At 43.9% G+C, this 22,376-nt stretch overlaps 1 protein-coding gene across 1 annotated transcript in view; it reads right to left on the reverse strand.

The window, feature by feature from the left end:
* PDE11A (phosphodiesterase 11A) overlaps positions 1-22,376 on the reverse strand; it is an 825,102-nt gene that overhangs the window by 311,108 nt on the left and 491,618 nt on the right. Inside the window, exon 10 of the mRNA XM_073577434.1 lies at positions 20,761-20,811. Within this exon, the coding sequence (XP_073433535.1) occupies positions 20,761-20,811 (51 nt within the window). The remainder of the gene's footprint in view (positions 1-20,760; positions 20,812-22,376) is intronic.

The raw sequence follows: 22,376 nt of genomic DNA on the forward strand, positions 1-22,376 counted from the left end.
TAAATTCGCCCCACTGGAGGCGGTGTATCCAGGGTCACGTGTGTTATGGGTTCGCCTTGCGACATCATCTGCGTCCTGACACACGTGATCATGACACACGTGTTTTGTCAAACTCAAAACAAGCCTTACAATTTTTGTGTTTAAGGAAAGGATTTTTTCTGCCCACTCTTCAATAAAAGCCACCTCTATGGAGTATATGGCTTATTGTGGTCCTATGGACAGATACTCCAGTCTCTGATTGGGAACTCATCACCACCTTCAGGGCTACCTTTGGTCTCTGTGCTGCCTCTCTGATTAATTCCCTCCATGCCCGGGCTGAAAGTTTTGGTGGCGGCCCTCTTTTGGCAGGTTTGTTGTGGTACCATGTTTTTTTTCCATTTGATGATAATGGATTAGATGGTCCTTCGGGGATCATCAGAGATTGGGATTTTTTTTTATAACCCAACCCTGACTTGCACGTCTCAACAACTTTGTCACTTACTTGTTTGGCGATCTCCTTGGTCTTCATGGTGTTTGGTTAGTGTTGCCTCTTGTTAATGGTGCGGCAGCCTCTATGGCCTTTCAGAAAAGGTAAAGTGTATATACTGACAGACATGTGACACTTAAGGCCCCGTTACAAATAACGATGTCCCAGCGATCCCACCAACGATCCGACATGGATGGGATCGCTGGGACATCGTTAGACTGATCGCTGGTGAGCTGTCACATAGACAGCCCCTCCAGCAATCAGGACCAGCGAGCAAGCTGGTTTCCAGCAGGAGACCAACGATCAAAAAACGGCCCAGGACGATGGAGCGCGATCAGCGATACCCGACAGGGGGGCCGGTCGCTGATCCATGTCACACACAGCGATCTCGCTGGTGAGATCGCTGTGGCGTCACAAAATCAGCGATCTCGCCTTAAGATTGTGCACAGGTGGACGTCCTGTCATTAAATATGTGACTTATAAAGGTAATTGCTTGCACCAGAAATTTTTAGGGGCTTCATAGCAAAAGGGGTGAACTGAATACATATGTACATGCCAAGTTTAATTTATTTCATAACATAAATTAAATTGTTCCCTATAGTTTTCTCGCTTCACCAACTTAGACTATTTAGTGCTGATGCATCACACATAAATTAGATTACAGAAATGTTTAAACACAGGTTGTAATGTAACTAAACGGGTAAAAAGCAAAGAGGGGTGAATAATTTCATAAGCCACTGTATCTGGTGCATAATGTCCTCCATGCAGCTGTCCCTTCTGAGGGTCCACTACAGGACCTCCACATGTCTACAGTATATGTGGGAGACATCATAGCAGTTTGTCTTCACACACAAGCTCAGGGAAAATTGAGAACTAGAGATAAAGCCAGCAAAGGGGAAAACTATAGAAAAAAACACACACCATACAAGTCATATAGAGGCAACATAATTATTGCTACTTTCTCAGGTACATAAAAAATGAAAATTTAATATAAAACATTTTTAGAACCTACATATATATTTTACTAATATACAGAATTAAAAAAAGCATCAGCTGCGGCATGTTTAGAGAAACTAAGCTCAAGGCAGTCAGCGGCTGCTGCTTACAGGCGCCTGCCAGAAATGGCTGACTAGGAAAATACCTGTAATTATACATAATAACATCTAGTATACCCTAACATCTGAGTTGTAGAGAAGCTGCAAGAAAAAGGCACTTACCTCCCTCACCCCTGTAGTTGGCTACAACAGAAGTTAGGTATAATTATACACAGTATGCAGCGAGCTTCCCACTAGTGGCAGCTGCCAATAATTTATTATATATTTCTATGGTTGTGTGAAGGGAAGAATATGATTGGGATCACAAAAAATATTAGAGCTGACCCCTCTAAAGATAATTTTTGAAATAAAACAGCAGAGTGTTGGACCTATTTCTTACATCACATAAAACAGTACTAGCTTTTTACTGCCATTATTTAAAAGGGGTACTGCCGGCACTGTATATTAGAGGGCAATATTATGTATTGCATTGCTCATCTGAGAGTACTATTATTTACTGGGGACACTCCGCTTGCAATAGTGATCAGAGGGCACTCTGCTGCTGAAACCTCATGTATGGCGCTATGATGGCACTATTCATCAGAGAGCACTCTGCTGCTGAAACCTCATGTAGGACACTGTGCTGGCACTATTCATCAGGGGCACTCTGCTGCTGAAACCTCATGTATGGCGCTATGATGGCACTATTCATCAGAGAGCACTCTGCTGCTGAAACCTCATGTAGGACAGTGTGCTGGCACTATTCATCAGAGAGCACTCTGCTGCTGAAACCTCATGTATGGCGCTATGATGGCACTATTCATCAGAGAGCACTCTGCTGCTGAAACCTCATGTAGGACAGTGTGCTGGCACTATTCATCAGGGGGCACTCTGCTGCTGAAACCTCATGTAGGACACTGTGCTGGCACTATTCATCAGAGAGCACTCTGCTGCTGAAACCTCATGTATGGCACTGTGCTGGCACTATTCATCAGAGAGCACTCTGCTGCTGAAACCTCATGTAGGACACTGTGCTGGCACTATTCATCAGAGAGCACTCTGCTGCTGAAACCTCATGTAGGGCACTGTGCTGGCACTATTCATCAGAGGGCACTCTGCTGCTAAAAACTCATGTAGGACAGTGTGCTGGCACTATTCATCAGAGGGCACTCTGCTGCTGAAACCTCATGTAGGACACTGTGCTGGCACTATTCATCAGAGGGCACTCTGCTGCTGAAACCTCATGTAGGGCACTGTGCTGGCACTATTCATCAGAGGGCACTCTGCTGCTGAAACCTCATGTAGGACACTGTGCTGGCACTATTCATCAGGGGGCACACTGCTGCTGAAACCTCATGTAGGACACTGTGCTGGCACTATTCATCAGAGGGCACTCTGCTGCTGAAACCACATGTAGGACACTGTGCTGGCACTATTCATCAGAGGGCACTCTGCTGCTGAAACCTCATGTAGGACACTGTGCTGGCACTATTCATCAGGGGGCACTCTGCTGCTGAAACCTCATGTAGGACACTGTGCTGGCACTATTCATCAGAGGGCACTCTGCTGCTGAAACCTCATGTAGGACACTGTGCTGGCACTATTCATCAGAGGGCACTCTGCTGCTGAAACCTCATGTAGGACACTGTGCTGGCACTATTCATCAGAGGGCACTCTGCTGCTGAAACCTCATGTAGGACACTGTGCTGGCACTATTCATCAGAGGGCACTCTGCTGCTGAAACCTCATGTAGGACACTGTGCTGGCACTATTCATCAGGGGGCACTCTGCTGCTGAAACCACATGTAGGACACTGTGCTGGCACTATTCATCAGGGGGCACTCTGCTGCTGAAACCTCATGTAGGACACTGTGCTGGCACTATTCATCAGAGGGCACTCTGCTGCTGAAACCACATGTATGGCACTGTGCTGGCACTATTCATCAGAGGGCACTCTGCTGCTGAAACCTCATGTAGGACACTGTGCTGGCACTATTCATCAGGGGGCACTCTGCTGCTGAAACCTCATGTAGGACACTGTGCTGGCACTATTCATCAGAGGGCACTCTGCTGCTGAAACCTCATGTAGGACACTGTGCTGGCACTATTCATCAGAGGGCACTCTGCTGCTGAAACCTCATGTAGGACACTGTGCTGGCACTATTCATCAGGGGGCACTCTGCTGCTGAAACCACATGTAGGACACTGTGCTGGCACTATTCATCAGGGGGCACTCTGCTGCTGAAACCTCATGTAGGACACTGTGCTGGCACTATTCATCAGAGGGCACTCTGCTGCTGAAACCTCATGTAGGACACTGTGCTGGCACTATTCATCAGAGGGCACTCTGCTGCTGAAACCTCATGTAGGACACTGTGCTGGCACTATTCATCAGAGGGCACTCTGCTGCTGAAACCTCATGTAGGACACTGTGCTGGCACTATTCATCAGGGGGCACTCTGCTGCTGAAACCTCATGTAGGACACTGTGCTGGCACTATTCATCAGAGGGCACTCTGCTGCTGAAACCTCATGTAGGGCACTGTGCTGGCACTATTCATCAGAGGGCACTCTGCTGCTGAAACCTCATGTAGGACACTGTGCTGGCACTATTCATCAGAGAGCACTCTGCTGCTGAAACCTCATGTATGGCACTGTGCTGGCACTATTCATCAGAGAGCACTCTGCTGCTGAAACCTCATGTAGGGCACTGTGCTGGCACTATTCATCAGAGGGCTCTCTGCTGCTGAAACCTCATGTATGGCACTGTGCTGGCACTATTCATCAGAGGGCACTCTGCTGCTGAAACCTCATGTAGGACACTGTACTAGCACTATTCATCAGAGGGCACTCTGCTGCTGAAGCCTCATGTATGGCACTGTGCTGGCACTATTCATCAGAGGGCACTCTGCTGCTGAAACCTCATGTAGGACACTGTACTGGCACTATTCATCAGAGGGCACTCTGCTGCTGAAACCTCATGTAGGGCACTGTGCTGGCACTATTCATCAGGGGGCACTCTGCTGCTGAAACCTCATGTAGGACACTGTACTGGCACTATTCATCAGAGGGCACTCTGCTGCTGAAACCTCATGTAGGGCACTGTGCTGGCACTATTCATCAGGGGGCACTCTGCTGCTGAAACCTCATGTAGGACACTGTGCTGGCACTATTCATCAGAGGGCACTCTGCTGCTGAAACCTCATGTAGGACACTGTGCTGGCACTATTCATCAGGGGGCACTCTGCTGCTGAAACCACATGTAGGACACTGTGCTGGCACTATTCATCAGAGGGCACTCTGCTGCTGAAACCTCATGTAGGACACTGTGCTGGCACTATTCATCAGAGGGCACTCTGCTGCTGAAACCTCATGTAGGACACTGTGCTGGCACTATTCATCAGAGGGCACTCTGCTGCTGAAACCTCATGTAGGACACTGTGCTGGCACTATTCATCAGAGGGCACTCTGCTGCTGAAACCTCATGTAGGACACTGTGCTGGCACTATTCATCAGGGGGCACTCTGCTGCTGAAACCTCATGTAGGACACTGTGCTGGCACTATTCATCAGAGGGCACTCTGCTGCTGAAACCTCATGTATGGCACTGTGCTGGCACTATTCATCAGAGAGCACTCTGCTGCTGAAACCTCATGTAGGGCACTGTGCTGGCACTATTCATCAGAGGGCTCTCTGCTGCTGAAACCTCATGTATGGCACTGTGCTGGCACTATTCATCAGAGGGCACTCTGCTGCTGAAACCTCATGTAGGACGCTGTACTAGCACTATTCATCAGAGGGCACTCTGCTGCTGAAGCCTCATGTATGGCACTGTGCTGGCACTATTCATCAGAGGGCACTCTGCTGCTGAAACCTCATGTAGGACACTGTACTGGCACTATTCATCAGAGGGCACTCTGCTGCTGAAACCTCATGTAGGGCACTGTGCTGGCACTATTCATCAGGGGGCACTCTGCTGCTGAAACCTCATGTAGGACACTGTACTGTCACTATTCATCAGAGGGCACTCTGCTGCTGAAACCTCATGTAGGGCACTGTGCTGGCACTATTCATCAGGGGGCACTCTGCGGCTGAAACCTCATGTAGGGCACTGTGCTGGCACTATTCATCAGAGGGCACTCTGCTGCTGAAACCTCATGTAGGACACTGTGCTGGCACTATTCATCACAGGGCACTCTGCTGCTGAAACCTCATGTAGGACACTGTGCTGGCACTATTCATCAGATGGCACTCTGCTGCTGAAACCTCATGTATGGCACTATGATGGCACTATTCATCAGGGGGCACTCTGCTGCTGAAACCTCATGTAGGGCACTGTGCTGGCACTATTCATCACAGGGCACTCTGCTGCTGAAACCTCATGTAGGACACTGTGCTGGCACTATTCATCACAGGGCACTCTGCTGCTGAAACCTCATGTAGGGCACTGTGCTGGCACTATTCATCAGAGGGCACTCTGCTGCTGAAACCTCATGTATGGCACTATGATGGCACTATTCATCAGGGGGCACTCTGCTGCTGAAACCTCATGTAGGGCACTGTCCTGACACTATTCATCAGAGGGCACTCTGCTGATGAAACCTCATGTAAGGCACTGTGCTGGCACTATTCATCAGAGGGCACTCTGCTGCTGACACTTCATGGAGGACACTGTGCTGGCACTATTCATCAGGGGGCACTCTGCTGCTGAAACCTCATGTATGGCACTGTGCTGGCACAATTCATCAGAGGGCACTCTGCTGCTGAAACCTCATGTAGGGCACTGTGCTGGCACTATTCATCAGAGGGCACTCTGCTGCTGAAACCTCATGTAGGGCACTGTGCTGGCACTATTCATCAGAGGGCACTCTGCTGCTGAAACCTCATGTAGGACACTGTGCTGGCACTATTCATCAGAGGGCACTCTGCTGCTGAAACCTCATGTAGGGCACTGTGCTGGCACTATTCATCAGAGGGCACTCTGCTGCTGAAACCTCATGTATGGCACTATGATGGCACTATTCATCAGGGGGCACTCTGCTGCTGAAACCTCATGTAGGGCACTGTCCTGACACTATTCATCAGAGGGCACTCTGCTGATGAAACCTCATGTAAGGCACTGTGCTGGCACTATTCATCAGAGGGCACTCTGCTGCTGACACTTCATGGAGGACACTGTGCTGGCACTATTCATCAGGGGGCACTCTGCTGCTGAAACCTCATGTATGGCACTGTGCTGGCACAATTCATCAGATGGTACTCTGCTGCTGAAACCTCATGTAGGGCACTGTCCTGACACTATTCATCAGAGGGCACTCTGCTGCTGAAACCTCATGTATGGCACTGTGCTGGCACAATTCATCAGAGGGCACTCTGCTGCTGAAACCTCATGTATGGCACTGTCCTGACACTATTCATCAGAGGGCACTCTGCTGCTGAAACCTCATGTATGGCACTGTGCTGGCACAATTCATCAGATGGTACTCTGCTGCTGAAACCTCATGTAGGGCACTGTCCTGACACTATTCATCAGAGGGCACTCTGCTGCTGAAACCTCATGTATGGCACTGTGCTGGCACAATTCATCAGAGGGCACTCTGCTGCTGAAACCTCATGTATGGCACTGTCCTGACACTATTCATCAGAGGGCACTCTGCTGCTGAAACCTCATGTATGGCACTGTGCTGGCACAATTCATCAGAGGGCACTCTGCTGCTGAAACCTCATGTATGGCACTGTCCTGACACTATTCATCAGAGAGCACTCTGCTGCTGAAACCTCATGTAGGACACTGTGCTGGCACTATTCATCAGGGGGCACTCTGCTGCTGAAACCTCATGTAGGGCACTGTGCTGGCACTATTCATCAGGGGGCACTCTGCTGCTGAAACCTCATGTAGGACACTGTGCTGGCACTATTCATCAGAGGGCACTCTGCTGCTGAAACCTCATGTAGGGCACTGTGCTGGCACTATTCATCAGAGGGCACTCTGCTGCTGAAACCTCATGTAGGGAACTGTGCTGGCACTATTCATCAGAGGGCACTCTGCTGCTGAAACCTTATTTAGGGCACTGTGCTGGCACTATTCATCAGAGGGTACATTGCTTCTGAATCAATATGTAGGTCATTGTGCTGGCACTATTCATCATAGGGCACTTTGCTGCTGACACCTCATGTAGGGCACTGTGCTGGCACTATTCATTAGAGGTCAATCTGCTGCTGACACTTCATGGAGGACATTGTGCTGGCACTATTCATCAGGGGGCACTCTTCTGCTGACACCTCATGTAGGGCACTGTGCTGGCAATATTCACCAGAGGGCACTCTGCTGCTGAAACCTCATGTCAGGCACTGTGCTGGCACTATTCATCAGAGGGCACTCTGCTGCTGACACTTCATGTCAGGCACTGTGCTGGCACTATTCATCAGAGGGCACTCTGCTGCTGACACTTCATGTCAGGCACTGTGCTGGCACTATTCACCAGATGGCACTCTGCTGCTGACACCTCATGTCAGGCACTGTGCTGGCACTATTCATCAGAGGGCACTCTGCTGCTGACACTTCATGTCAGGCACTGTACTGGCATTATTCATCAGAGGGCACTCTGCTGCTGACACTTCATGTCAGGCACTGTGCTGGCACTATTCATCAGAGGGCACTCTGCTGCTGACACTTCATGTCAGGCACTGTGCTGGCACTATTCATCAGAGGGCACTCTGCTGCTGACACTTCATGTCAGGCACTGTACTGGCATTATTCATCAGAGGGCACTCTGCTGCTGACACTTCATGTCAGGCACTGTGCTGGCACTATTCATCAGAGGGCACTCTGCTGCTGACACTTCATGTCAGGCACTATGCTGGCACTATTTTTCACTAGAGGAACTTTGATCGTACTTTTATAAGGAATTATTCTGACGGCTGAGAGAAACCGGTGTAGATCTTGACTAAATACAGCAGATTGCATCTGTGGGTAAGGTTAGAGTTGAGCAAAAAGATTTTCAGGATCCTTATTCAGTGACCATGTTACTAGTCCAAGGACACCAGAGCAGAGCCTAGGATCTTCTACTGATTGCTGGCATCCCTGGGGCCTCTTCTTATTAGTAGGCCTAGTGCAATGCCATCCGCACATAGTAGGGTCTACAAATCAGAAGATTCACCAGTGAAGATGGCACGTAGTAGAAGGTTTGCAAGACCCTTTAGAGTAAATGTTATTTCAGGTGAGTTTTCAGAATAAGCTGTCATTTGTGTGTATGTGACGAAAAACAGTATTTCTGGCCATTATATTACCTGTATCCTGCATTTCTTAGCAGTTTTTCCATCTTCATGTTCTAGTCACTAGATGTAGCAATTTCTCAGAGTGTCTTTCTTGTAGAGTATATTAAGTAGATCCTGTAGTATGATACCTCACTGAGGACCGATTTGTAGACAGTTTTGAGCAGTTTTTGAATGTAAATGATCAGTGTAAGAGAGAAGTGATGGATAAGTAAAAAAAGGCATTATTCTCTGTTACACAGTTTTGTAATTTAATTGTTGCTACATCAAAAATTGTTCTAGTCACTACTTGTAGCAATTTCTCTGTGTTTTTCTTTTAGACCTTGAAAGTCAGCTGCTGTAATTCCTCACTGAGGACTGATCTGTAGACAGTTTTGAGCAATTTTTGAGATCAGTGCAGGAGAGAAGTGACAGACAAAAATGATGCATTGTTCTCTATGTTACAAAGTTTTGGAACTTCATTTGTACTTTTGCTGCATTAAAAATTGAAAGGTTGCTCTTTATCGATTGATCCCAAGGAAGCCTACGCCAAAGACTGAGAAAATACATACTGTAACACAACTGGGATGACCTGAGGTCTAGACGTAACTTTTTTTGCTAATAGGTTTATGTCAAATAAACCCCAAATATCAGTTAAGATTTAAAGCAAAACACGTTTTCTTGCTTTTAATGCAAAATAATTATTTGTAACAATAATTATTGGATTCCTTCCACGGTGTTATATTTTTCATGATTGGAGACAACACGGCTGAGCTATCACTCATAAGGGAATACATTTCAAACTCTTGGTTCAGAAATCAAACATTTTTTAAAGTAGGTGATTCATAAATTTGTGTGTTCACAATTCTCCTGTGTGATGTATGCCCTATAAATGGGGAGATATCACATTGCAATACATAATGCATTAGGGTCATGAAATATTGATAGATTTTTCACATAGTTGCACAATTAGGTCAACATTTTACACATCAACAATAAACAGCACTTTGCATAAGATCTAGAACACTAATTACAGTTGCTTTTTTTTTTTACATCAGGGCTTGTGTTCTACTTTGTAAGTACTACTGATTAGTTTTCCCCAACTCCAGTTCTCAAGAGCCATCAGCAGATCACTTTTTTAGGATTTCCTTAGTATTGTCCAGGTGATGGGATAATCACAAGAGCGATACTGAGGAAATCCTGAATGTGTGATCTGTTGATTGCTCTTGAGGACTGGAGTTGGGGAATCAAGATCATCAAAGCGCTTACTGATCGCACTTGTAGAGGAAGTCAACGGTCCAATAACATCACGACTGTATAAAATACTACAGACCAACGTTCTATTAACTGTGGGGTCATTCTTTTACCAAATATCACTAAAATCCAAAGTAGAAAGTGTTCGATTTCACGTCCTTACACTATGATAACTCTCACAGACACAGTTCTTTCATCGTAAAGGGTTTGCCTAATTTGAAGAACACGATGGGTCTTCCAGCACTCTCCACTCTATTAGATGAGGGTTTGCTTTCGACAGGACAAGCGCAAAATGACAGGACAGAGTGGGTAGCATGCATGTTCAGCCGCTGCAGGGAAGAAAGAACGGAACTCCAAAATTCCCCATAAGAAGCAAAAACCATACCGAAGGCATGAATTTGGGGAAAAAGTTGTGGGACTTTTGGAAAATAGTTAAACAGTGGGAAAAAAAACCTTACTAGAGTAGGGACCCAATTATAACAGTTTGACGCAAAGTATCAAGTGGGCTTTAGTTTGATGAAAAACTATACAAAGATCCTTATATCCATTCCTAATTTTTTGGTAAAGTTTTGCTTAGCAGCAATAGATAACTGTAATAAAATGGATGCACAGTCGATGCTTTTTTTTTTTTTTACTTTGGATGGATTTGGCAAGTATTTTGAATCAGCAATTTTAAGCCAAAACCTGGAGAGGAAACTACGGAGAAGAAAAATATAAATAAAATATTTTGGACCCCCTTTGACTTTGGTGCATAAAAATAGCCTAAGGTATGTGAAAGTAACATTCTGAAGTACCCCTTTAAAGAGAAACTGTAAAGTTGGTACATAGAGATATATAAAGATAAAGTAGAAGGCTCATGGATCTATGTGAAAATCTGATTACTGCTCCATAAAAACAAAAGCTGAACGGCCATGTGCGTTATGTAGATGATAAGCTCTTACTCCTGCACATGCAGTGGAAATCAGGAAATCATTTTGAGGATGATTCATTAAGACTGGCGTAGCACATGCTAGTCTTAGGCCGCTTTCACACTTCAGGCTTTCGGTATCCGGCATGGTGCGGCGAAAAACCGGACTACCCGATCCGGCCGCAAACACAGACACCGGATCCTTCTTTCTGCCAGATATATTCCTGGCAGAGAAGGTTTCCGGGCATGCGCAGTGTGAAAAAACGGTCTGGCGTTGGGAAAAAACGTTGCATGCAACGTTTTTTCCAGAGCGCCGGACCGGCTATTTTCTCCGGATCTGGAAAAAAACGGACGCGCCGCATTGCCATCCGGCGCAATGCGGCACCAATGAAACAGCACGGGGAAAAAGCCGGATCTGGTCGTAACAGGCGCCGGATCCGCCAGTCCGGTTTTTCGCCGCACCATGCTGGATACCGAAAGCCTGAAGTGTGAAAGTGGCCTTAATGAAGCGTATGCTAGAGTACACTAACCCGATTCATTAAGCGCCATGCACCACCTAATGAATTAGGTACGTCTGACACTCAGCATGTGCAGCTACCAGAAATGTACACCAGCCAGTAACTTTAGTGCCGTAAGTTTTGATCAATTTCATGTGCGTCCATGACATAGCCGCCCATGCTATGCTCATATTGGCGTAGCTTGCCTGGGCTGGTGTACAATCACTAATAATTTTTGCGCAACTGCCAAATTATGTAAAAATATTGCAACTTATTAATGTGTTTTCCCCAGATATCTTGCATAAGCACTTTAAAGAGAATCTGTCAGTAGGTTTTTGATATGTAATCTGAGGACAGCATAAGGTAGGGGCTGAGACACAGATTTCAGTGTTGTGTCACTTATTAGGCTTATTATTGTGTGCTGTTGTTTCCATACAACGAATGTTTAATAACCAGGAGATTATCATTGCCTGGACTACAGCTCATGTGAGCCCTGGTCAGACCACGCCCCCTCCTCTGATTAGCAGCTCACTGTCAATAGACAATGTACACAGAAAGCTGTGGTGTGGGCGGGGCTAGCTTTCTCAGCTCTGCTTCATGCTCCATCTAGAAACTCTGATTTTGTCTCAACTGCTGCACTTAGTAAGCTTAGTGATACATCAATGGAATCAGGGTCTATTTTCCTACGTTATGCTGCTCTCAGATGGGCTAGCAAAAACCTGGTGACAGATTCCATTTAATGACTATGCCTTTTGAGTTTTCACTAGCTCGAAGTGCAGTGATCTTCCATTGATGTGACCTGGTGTGCTTACTTTGACCAGTCCAAGACTCACACCACAATCTGTGTGTGTGTGTACATCTGCCATTTGTGTAAGGAAAATATCTGCAATGTTTGCACTGGACATATCTAATGGTAACAAAAAAAAATCTTATAGGGAAATATTGACAATGGTACCCAATATTTTTAACTGGTTATAAGCTTGTTATAATATCTCTTGTCTTCTTTCTGCTCCCATTCTCGTGATGCCTAGAATATGGTTACAGCTAAAGTGCTAAGAAGCCCAAGAATTATTGATTGGATTTTGTAACTTTAGGTATTTACTGACAACAATAATAATAGCACATGGTGAAGGATGTATATTACCTGCTTTTTGTACAGATACATCATAAGTTACAGAAAGTTATTCCTCTGGATATTATTGACTGAATATAAACACTATATCCACTAGGGGGCTCCTGTACTCTCTGGTTTCATTGAAACAATTCACTTTAGGGTGGAGAAGACTTGTGCGTGGAGTAAAGAACAACTTCTGAGAGTATTTTTTTGGAGATTCCCTGTGGAAACAAGATGTGCAGGAGATGTCCAAATATGCAGACTGCCCTAACGTAGTGTCTGGGACCTCTTGCATATATCCTGCTGTTGCTGCTGTTCTACGTTAGGGCGGACAGATATATTCTTGCTTTCCTGGGACCAGCGCTGTTCTGAGGGCACTGCGGCTGAAATTCTTCCAGTAGACAATGTCTAAGGGATAAACCACGCTCTGCTTATGGTCTGGTCAGTGACGACTACTTGCCTGAGGAAGGCCACTACACATGCCTGAAACGTTATAGTCCTTTGATGGCTGTCCCAATCTCTTCTATAGTACCGAGAGTGAAAGATTAGTTCAGGAAGAGAATGAAGCAGATTTATCACTTTAGATATATTACAAATGTTGCTTTTTTTCAATGTGTACTATAGATTTATGAAACAAGTATTAAAACTACAGCTACTCTTTATATGGGTGGTCTGGATCTTGCGCTCTGCATGCTATGAGGATTCTCCAGTGCCAAGGGTAGCGGTCATGTGACCGAAAGTATGTTATATGCAGACACATTCCTGCTAGATATGTGCGGCCTCGCTCCACGAGAGTGTATTGAGCGAGGTTGGCATTCGCCGCTCCCAGTGCCAGCACCGGAGAATTGTCAAAACACGCATTGCTCACAAGTCTGCAGTCACATACGGTGACTCCAGACTTGTAGCCTAAGGCCAGCCAACCTCTTTAGCTAAGGTAGCTAAAGCAAGTATAATGTTTGTGTGTGATTTGTTAACTCATGAATTTCAGGCACTCTCTCTAGGACTCCAGGCAGCATGCCTAACACTTTTGGCTGGTCTCTCTCATCCTTTGGGCCGGTGCTTCCTCAGTACACCCTGACAAGCAAAGACTCACAAACTGTTGTACTCTCTTCTCTCTGCTAGCTCACCAGCACTTCTACAGTGATATGACTCTCTCCTTGCTGGCCAGGTCTCATGGTGGTTATTCATGGAGCTTCCCTGTTGCTACACCCTGTCACTTGCTTCCGGTTAGAGCCCACCAGTGCACTCCATGGGCGCTTTACTCAGGCCTACTCCAATCACACATCCTCTCTTGTACTTCATGTTTATAGACTGCTATCCCCTACTAGCATTGCGGCACGATGCGTAGCATCATAACTTATGATGTGGCGTCAGTCTCTGCACGAGCCCTTGCTGGTGTTGGCAGCCAGCCAGGAAACAGCATTGACTGGTACCCAATGAACAGGGACCCTACACGGCAGTGCACTAACCCTCCAAAGCACAGCCCTAATATGGCATCAATACTTTTCTTAAAGTAACATACAAACAATTTTAAGTAAAGATGAAGGACTATGGGATTCAGTGGCTGGCAGTATTTTTTTGGCCATCATGGCTAGCATTGTAATGGGAGCTTTCTGCTTGACACTGTTCTGGGGTCATTTTTGCATCTCAAAAAAAGACGCAATGCCAAAACAATTGCCAAAGTTTCACAAATTGAATAAGACAATCCCTTTAAGGTATCCAGTCCAGAAACTGGAAGGTATGTATTGTAAGGTGATAGGATGACTGTTTTACAGTCTTCATCTCATTAGTAGTAACTCTGCGCTCCGTGCTGGTGGCAGCCATTAGTACGGATTGCCTAATTGTACGAATTGTGCCAAAAAAGCACCATACTAGTTATAGACGGTTTTATTATGCATTGATAACATTGTGCCATCATATTCCGCAGCGCTTTACAGACATTATCATTGCTGTCCCCACTGGGGCTCACAATCTACATCCCCTATCAGTATGTCTTGGAGAGTGGGAGAAAACCAGAGGACCTGGAGGAAACCCACGCAAACACGGGGAGAACATACAAACTCCTTGCAGATGTTGTCCTTGGTGGGATAATTTGAACCCACTAAAGTGATAACCACTGAGCCACTGTGCTGCCCCACTAAGGATATGATTGACATGATCTAGCATATGTAGCAAGATTTGTGAAATACATCATATAGTGTGTGCTGGGGTGATAGATTTGTTGCAGCTTCTGGTCCACTTTGTCTATTGCTTTTTCCTCCACTTTATAGAACAGTACATCTTTCCTAGTTTATATTTCCACATTTTACATTGCCTCACTTGTCTTCTTATCTATACTGGGACAGTACTGTACATTCATGTAATTATTTCTTCCCATTTACAGTACTATTGGATTGCGATTGGTCTCCTTTTTCGTTTTTAGTAAACACACTCGGATTGAGAAGATGCATTTACAAAGCTTCCGATTTTGCAAATGACAGGTCATATAATAAAGTATCCTAGCAATATTATGTTGCCGTGGCAACTCACAATCCTTTACGACATACCACCTAAGACACACGTCACCTGGACACTGACCCTATAGCCTGTGAAGCTGCCCAGAGTAATATACAAAGTGCCTGAAGGGTTTGAGTATGTGCAAAAGCAAATGGCCAAAAGTGCAGGATCTGTATGACGAAAAATGCAATGCAATTCATTCTAATATCAACTGGATGGAAATCATGTCTGCCGTAACCAACAGAGAAGAATAGCCAGCTTGTACTTTTTATTTTTTGCACGAGAGAATGCAGTTATGGCTCATGTCCCTTTTATATAAATATTGCAGAAGCAAAATATAGTGGGTGATGCAGGACAAGAGAGACATGGCAGCTTTCTTCTGGAAACGCTGCCACGGCTGTCCATGCATTGTGTCTAATATAACCGCTTAGCTGGAGTCGCGATGGACGCGCAACATTTAATCGTGATACTGCTTCATTAATGGTGTTGTACTTTGACCAGGATGCAATTATCGACAGAAAAAATGCAACCATCACCAAAAAAGAAGCCAATGTTTTTCAAATGCAATACAGAGCACACTTAGATATTGAAAAAACGAAACGATACTAGCAGTATACCAGTCAATATATGAAAAATGTATTGAAAGCGGCACGAATAGCATGAGCCTATATGGTATCATACAGAATCCTTATGTTACAGGGCTAAGGATCCATTTTTTAATTTTTGACCGCCTTCGGCTCGATCTTGTGCATGCCTAGATAGGTCCATCAGAGTCTTCTCCACCGTTATATTGATAGTGTCAAGCCATCAGGTTGCTGGTCTTCCTCTTCGCCTTGTTCCTTCCATTCTTCCGACCATGTTGTCCTCCAGTGATTGCTCTCTTCATATGATGTGTCGAAAATAGGCAAGTCATAGCTTAGTGATCCTTGCTTTGAGTGACATATCTGGCTTGATTTGTTCCAAAATTGATTTGCTTGTTCTTCTTGCCATCCACGGTGGCTCAGTGGTTAGCACGGACAACATCTGCAAGGAGTTTGTATGTTCTCCCCGTGTTTGCGTGGGTTTCCTCCGGGCACTCCGGTTTCCTCCCACATTCTAAAGACATACTGATAGGGAATTTAGATTGTGAGCCCCATCGGGGACAGTGATGAAAATGTGTGCAAAAACTGTAAAGCGCTGTGGAATATGTTAGCGCTATATAAAGATTATTTATTATTATTATCCATGGTATTGATAGCATCCTTCTCCAGCACCACATTTTGAAGGTTTCGATTCTTCTTCTGTCTTGTTACTTTATCATCCAGGTTTCACATCTATATGTTACCATAGAAAAGACCAAACTGTGTATGAAGCGCGTCTTCGTCGCCAGTGAAATATTCCTAAATTAGAAGATCTTGTCCAGTGACTTCATTGTTTCTTTGCCTGTAGACATTTGCCCAAGAAGCCATGGACACCTCAATTTCTGCCTTATAAGGACGCAATACTACACTATATTATGAGCTATTCTTCCCTTTGGGCTTGTCACTATTTGTTTTCTGTCGTATTCATATAACATGACTGTGTGCATGAGCCCTGAAACACTTAGCCCCCAACCTCAAATATATCCCTGTCCTGCTTGATCGACAGGTCTTTCCCTATATGCAAATAAAGAGACACCAAGCAATCTGCATAGAGAAGCCACCATCCAGATGTCTCTTCTCCCAAGTCCTTGCTAATTTTTCAAGAGTATCTAAACTTTTTTTTCAGTTTAATGTTAGTCAGACTTTGAAAAGTAATGTATTTGTGGCATATAGTTTAGCATCTCATTTTCCTCCTTTTTTCTCAAACACCTTGATACACTATACAGTTGTTGGGTCCAGAAACCCTTGGAAAGTTGGGGCCCAGCACTGAATGGCCCAATCCCATAAAGACAGAATATAACATTTCTCAGCAACAAGACCATAAATATGAAGCATACAGGTAGAACTAGTGTAACATTTCTATCACCTGTATGCCCATATTAATAGGTCATATACATCCCGGGAGGTGACAGATTTCCTTCACTGAAATAAACAAAATCATACGTAGTGTAGACTATATAGTATGTATTGTATCAGTGTAGAATACAGTTAAAAACTAAAATCACCAGTATATAACACAAGTTCAAATGATAAAAAAGTAAGATTTCTCTTTAGAAAACATACCTACAATGAATATCTAGGGATACGATTGTGTGTATAGATGCTCCTCTATTAATACCAGAGGTAGGCATCTTCCTGACAGCGTATGCATGTATTGTATAAGCAGAGAAATACGTCACTGCTCATTCCTGTGCTATAGAGGAGACGGAGACTACTTAATGAGCCCTTCCTCTGGGAGCTTCATTCACCCACGCAGGCAGGCAGTCAATGTGACCAAGCAGTGGAGGTGAAAGCCTTAAACATTAACGAGTAACATTAGGCAGTGGCAGATCTGAAAAAAAAGAGCTCACATCTCGTACTATCCTCCCAGTGCAAAATGCTGAGATATTTTTAACTTCATGCAGCATTTACTAGTGACATCATTGTCTTTTCTCTGTGGTTGTGCGACATCGGAATAAACTGGCTTCGGAAAACAAACACTGTCTCCATTTTGATACCATTAACCACGTAAAACAAACAACTTGTGTTTAGAAGGCGCCTATTTTCTGCCAGACTGTGAAATATTGTGGCAGGCAGGATGTAAATGTGAATAAACTAGAAATGAATACAACTCGAATAAAGATTTTGGAAGGTGTCTTTGGGCCCATTCGGCCAGCATTTTTTTTTATACATACTTGACTAGAAAGTCCGTATAGCATGCAACTGATAAAATCAAAATTCATCTCAAAAGGTGTTCAATTGTGAGAGGTCTGAGGAGCCACTGGAGTTCCACCACACCAATCTCATCAAACCATGTCTTGAAGAACCTCACTTTGATCACTGGGGCACAATCATACTTGAACAAGAATGGACTTTCGCAAAGCTGTTGACACAAAGTAGTTAGTATACAGTTATCGGAAATATTTTTTATCCTGCAACATTAAAGAGGTTGTTCACTACTTGGACATTTCATTCTCAATCTCTGTGTTATCTCGCATTAAAATGATAACAACTATACTCACCTCCTGAGCCGGCGCCGTTCCAGTGGTATCGGCACTTGCTCTCCCCGGGCAGGCATGCCACAACAATGTTACACCATCCCTGTAGCCATCAGTACTGGCTTTACTCTCCCCTTCTCCTCCATATCTGAAATCTGGCGGAGGTGAGAGAGCAGCTATATCTCTCATTTGCTTCATATGTCTGGTTTGTCCAAAAGACAGGAGCGTGAAGCAATCGCTAACAATGTCAGGTGAGTGCTGGGAGAGGCTGTGTCGACATTGTTGTCATGGCGACGGCACCTGAGGTCAGTGTAAGTGTTATTATTTTAATTGGTGGAAACATATGGGATGAGAAGGGGTTGTCTGAGTAATTGACAACCCCTTTAGGACTTCCCTTCACATGAAACCATGAGTCAAGCTCAACAAGCAGCCTCCTTCCTCCAACATAGTATAGTAGGTTCTTCTGATTTTGATAGGGCGTGTTCTTCAAGCAACTGCCCATCAGATAGTTAAGCGCGCCCTTCTTTGATCCAGAGAACATTGACGATACTCCAGAGCCCAAGCTTGGCATCCACCTGGTGATCTTAGGTGTATGTGAAACTGCTCAACCACGGAAACCCATTTCATAAAGCTCCCCGAGCAACGTTCTTCTGCTGATGTCAATTCCACGAGTACTTTGAAATCCTGCAGTGAGTGATGCTGCAGAAGACAGCAAATCTGTACTCGCCGGGCACATGAACATTAGTGAGTTTTCAAAGTCCACCACTTTTGGGCTCAGCTTTTGCTGCTGTTAAACACTTCCACTTTACAGCATTTTTTCAGGTATATTGGAATACTTTGCAGTATTAGCACTTAGAGTAAAATAGGCACATCGATTCCAAATTTTCAGAAACTGACTTGTGTAAAAGATAGCATTCAAATGACAGCGCCAAGTCATTAAGCTCTTTACCAGGAACCTCACTTATCCCAATATCTATCTATGGAGATTATATGATATTACACATGCATATAATATATCATTAATCTTGCCTTTCTTTATTTCTAATAGCTGTTATCCAGATGGCGTCCTATGTGCCAAATGTGATCCATGAAGGCTGTTTCATGTTTATGGATTAATTGGACAGAAGGAGTCTGTAAAGGTAACATATTGTACCATACAGACTTCTGGATGGCAAATTTGCCTAGTTACACAAGGGTGTGAAGATGGGAGAAATCACCTCTGTATGGACATCTCAGTCCACGTAAAAAAAAAGTCATACACTGTTATTATTATTCTCATTATTACATATTATATATATAATAATAATAATTTACCACCATAAATATCATTAATTTTATTATTATTACTATATTTTTTAAAATTATTATTACTATTATTTACATTTATTATTATTATTATTATTATTATTATTACTACTACTACCACTACTATTGTTATTTTTAGGACTACTAATAATAATAATTCAGCACTAATAATTATTAGTAATATAAATATTGTTGTTAGTATTATAACTAGCGGAAGCATTATAATAATGATTGATATTATTATAATTATTATTATTACTTTTACTATTGTTACTATGAGTACAATCACTAATAATATTATAACAAAATGCAGTCCATTTATATTGATACAATTAAACTCTCTATTGTACGATAATATTTCATTTTGACAAAACTTTTCTTCTTTTTTCCTTGTTAGCGAAGTCTTTTCTGTATTTTTCATAAATCTAGTTAAACTGTCATGCATAGTAAAACTGAATAATTTTATTCCCGGTTCTCCGTTTACTGATGGAGCAGTAGAGATTAAGAATTGCCTGCAGATAAGCCGAAAGCATAGAGATAACTAGATGCAATCTTAGGTTAAAATTGCTCTGCTTTATCATGAATAGTTCAAAGAAAGAACAAGAAAGAAGAACAAATAAAAAAAAGAAAAGAAACCGAACAGAAACTTTACAGGGATACAAGGTGTATATGTGTAATATTTTGCATTCTGTAAGAAATAATAAGGCAGATTTGCTAACCTAAATGTTCCACAATTTTTGCTTAATCTGAGCCAAAAAAAACTGTCTAATATACAGAAAAAACCGCACCCAATATGGTGTTGTAAACTTAGACAAGATAGGCCAAAAGTATCAACCAGCATGAGCCATCATGATAAATTTGGCGCTTTTTAAGCCTCTGTGGTCTAAGCTTGAAATACCTAAAAGTTTGAATGTTCTAGATCAGGGTTCCCCAACTCCAGTCCTCAAGGCCCACCAACAGATCATGTTTTCAGGATTTCCTTAGAATTGCTCAGGTGATAATTGCTTCACCTGTGCAATACAAAGCAAATCCTGAAAACATGACCTGTTGGTGGGCCTTGAGGACTGGAGCTGGGGAACCCTGTTCTAGATTATGTTACATTGTCCAGCTAAAAAGATGGACACCACCAGTAAAGAGGCTAAAGTCTGATATTTTGGATTCTGTTCTCATCATTGAAATCTGTGGTTTTTGGAGAGTCAGACAAAAGCCCCAGAGGAGAATCATAAATGAGGGCACAAATGTGATGTTACCCCAGCCATATGCTCGCACCGCTATGCTTCCGACTATTCGCTATAACATGTAGAAGCAAAAAAACAATTGGAAACATGTATGCCTTACCTTAAATTTATCAACTTCAGCTTTCGAACAAGTTGCATGATAGGAAAGGACCTATGTATAGAGAAGTTAAAAAAATAATTATATATTACATTTACAATCGATTAATTTCTACCTCACTGTATTGGACAAATATGAAGTTTTAGATAATCCCAGAAATAAATCAACTACTTGGCACACTTTGCAATAACTTAAAGAAATTATCCACTACAATGACAAACCTTCTCAAGTACTGTAAAGTAACAGTACTCTATAGTCACCCCTCACACGTCACTATTCCAGAGATGTCGGCGCTGGGTCTTTCATGGTTTACCTACAGTAGCATGGTTATATGACTTGAGAACTGCAGCCAATCAACAACTGCTATTTAGCTGCTGCGCTCTCACTTCCCTCAGATGAACCTAAAAGACGTTAGAGTGCAGCAGCCCAATAGCAGCCACTGGTAGGCTGCAGTACTCACATAGCATGATAATGTCAGGCAAGCCCTGGGAGACCCCATACCAACATAGCTGCAATGGCCACAATACAGAAGATGAGTATAGGGTATTTTTATTTTACATGGGAGAATATAGTATTTAAGAAGGTGTTTAAAGAAAATGACAGTACAGTAGCTCAATAGCAGCTGCTGATTGGCTGCAGTGCTCACATAGAACGATAATGTCAGTCAAGTCCCTGGAGACATGGTGCCAGTATATCTGGAATGGTGACAGTACAGTTGGCGAGTACAGGGTACTTTTATTTTACATGGGGGAATATATAGTATCTAAGAATAGGTTGTCCAAATAGTGGAAAACCCCTTTAAAATACACAACACATGTTTTTATGTAGCAATCGATATATCTGAGTTTTTTATGCATATGCAACACTTGTGTTACCCTTTTATGGCCTTATAAAAAGTTTATATGGTCCAGAAGCACTTGTAGCCATAAATGATGAGATCCTATAGTGTTACCCAAGATAGTCAACCCAACAAATCAATGTGGCCCCCTTCCACAATGAGAAAATTTTGAGCACCGAGAAAAAGAAGCCAACACTTGTTTGATCCATGGATCAACTTTTCATTTTTTTTACTTTCAAACTATTTATTGCCTATGCACCACTCAATAGAAAAGGTGATGGAACCAACCTTGGCTAGGTCCCTTCTCTTAGCAGCTACTCATGTCTTTTCTGTGCTTTGTAGATTTTTGATCTTGGGTTATATGGCTTTACTATTAATATAATATAGAAAATACCTCCTTAAGGCCGGTTTCACATTAGCGCATTTTCAGCGCGCGCACGGCCGGGGGTAGCTCCGCCCCCGAGCCGGCTCTCTGTCCGGCGTGCCCGCCCCTTCCTTGTAGCGCCGCCTCCTAGCGGACAGCGGCGCCTGCGATCGGCGCACCCTATCTTTAGCATAGGGTGCGCCGATCGTGCGCAGGCCGTGCGCTAGTTGCGCTTTGACCTGCGCTGCGCACTTTTGACGGTGCGCCGTGCGCGCCAAAATCAAACTTTTCGGATTTTGGCGCGCACGGCGCACCGTCAAAAGTGCGCAGCGCAGGTCAAAGCGCAACTAGCGCACGGCCTGCGCACGATCGGCGCACCCTATGCTAAAGATAGGGTGCGCCGATCGCAGGCGCCGC

The sequence above is a fragment of the Dendrobates tinctorius genome, unplaced genomic scaffold (genome assembly GCF_039654945.1).
Source record: "Dendrobates tinctorius isolate UK_male_01 unplaced genomic scaffold, ASM3965494v1 ptg000056l, whole genome shotgun sequence".
In the NCBI taxonomy this organism is placed as follows: Eukaryota; Metazoa; Chordata; class Amphibia; order Anura; family Dendrobatidae; genus Dendrobates; species Dendrobates tinctorius.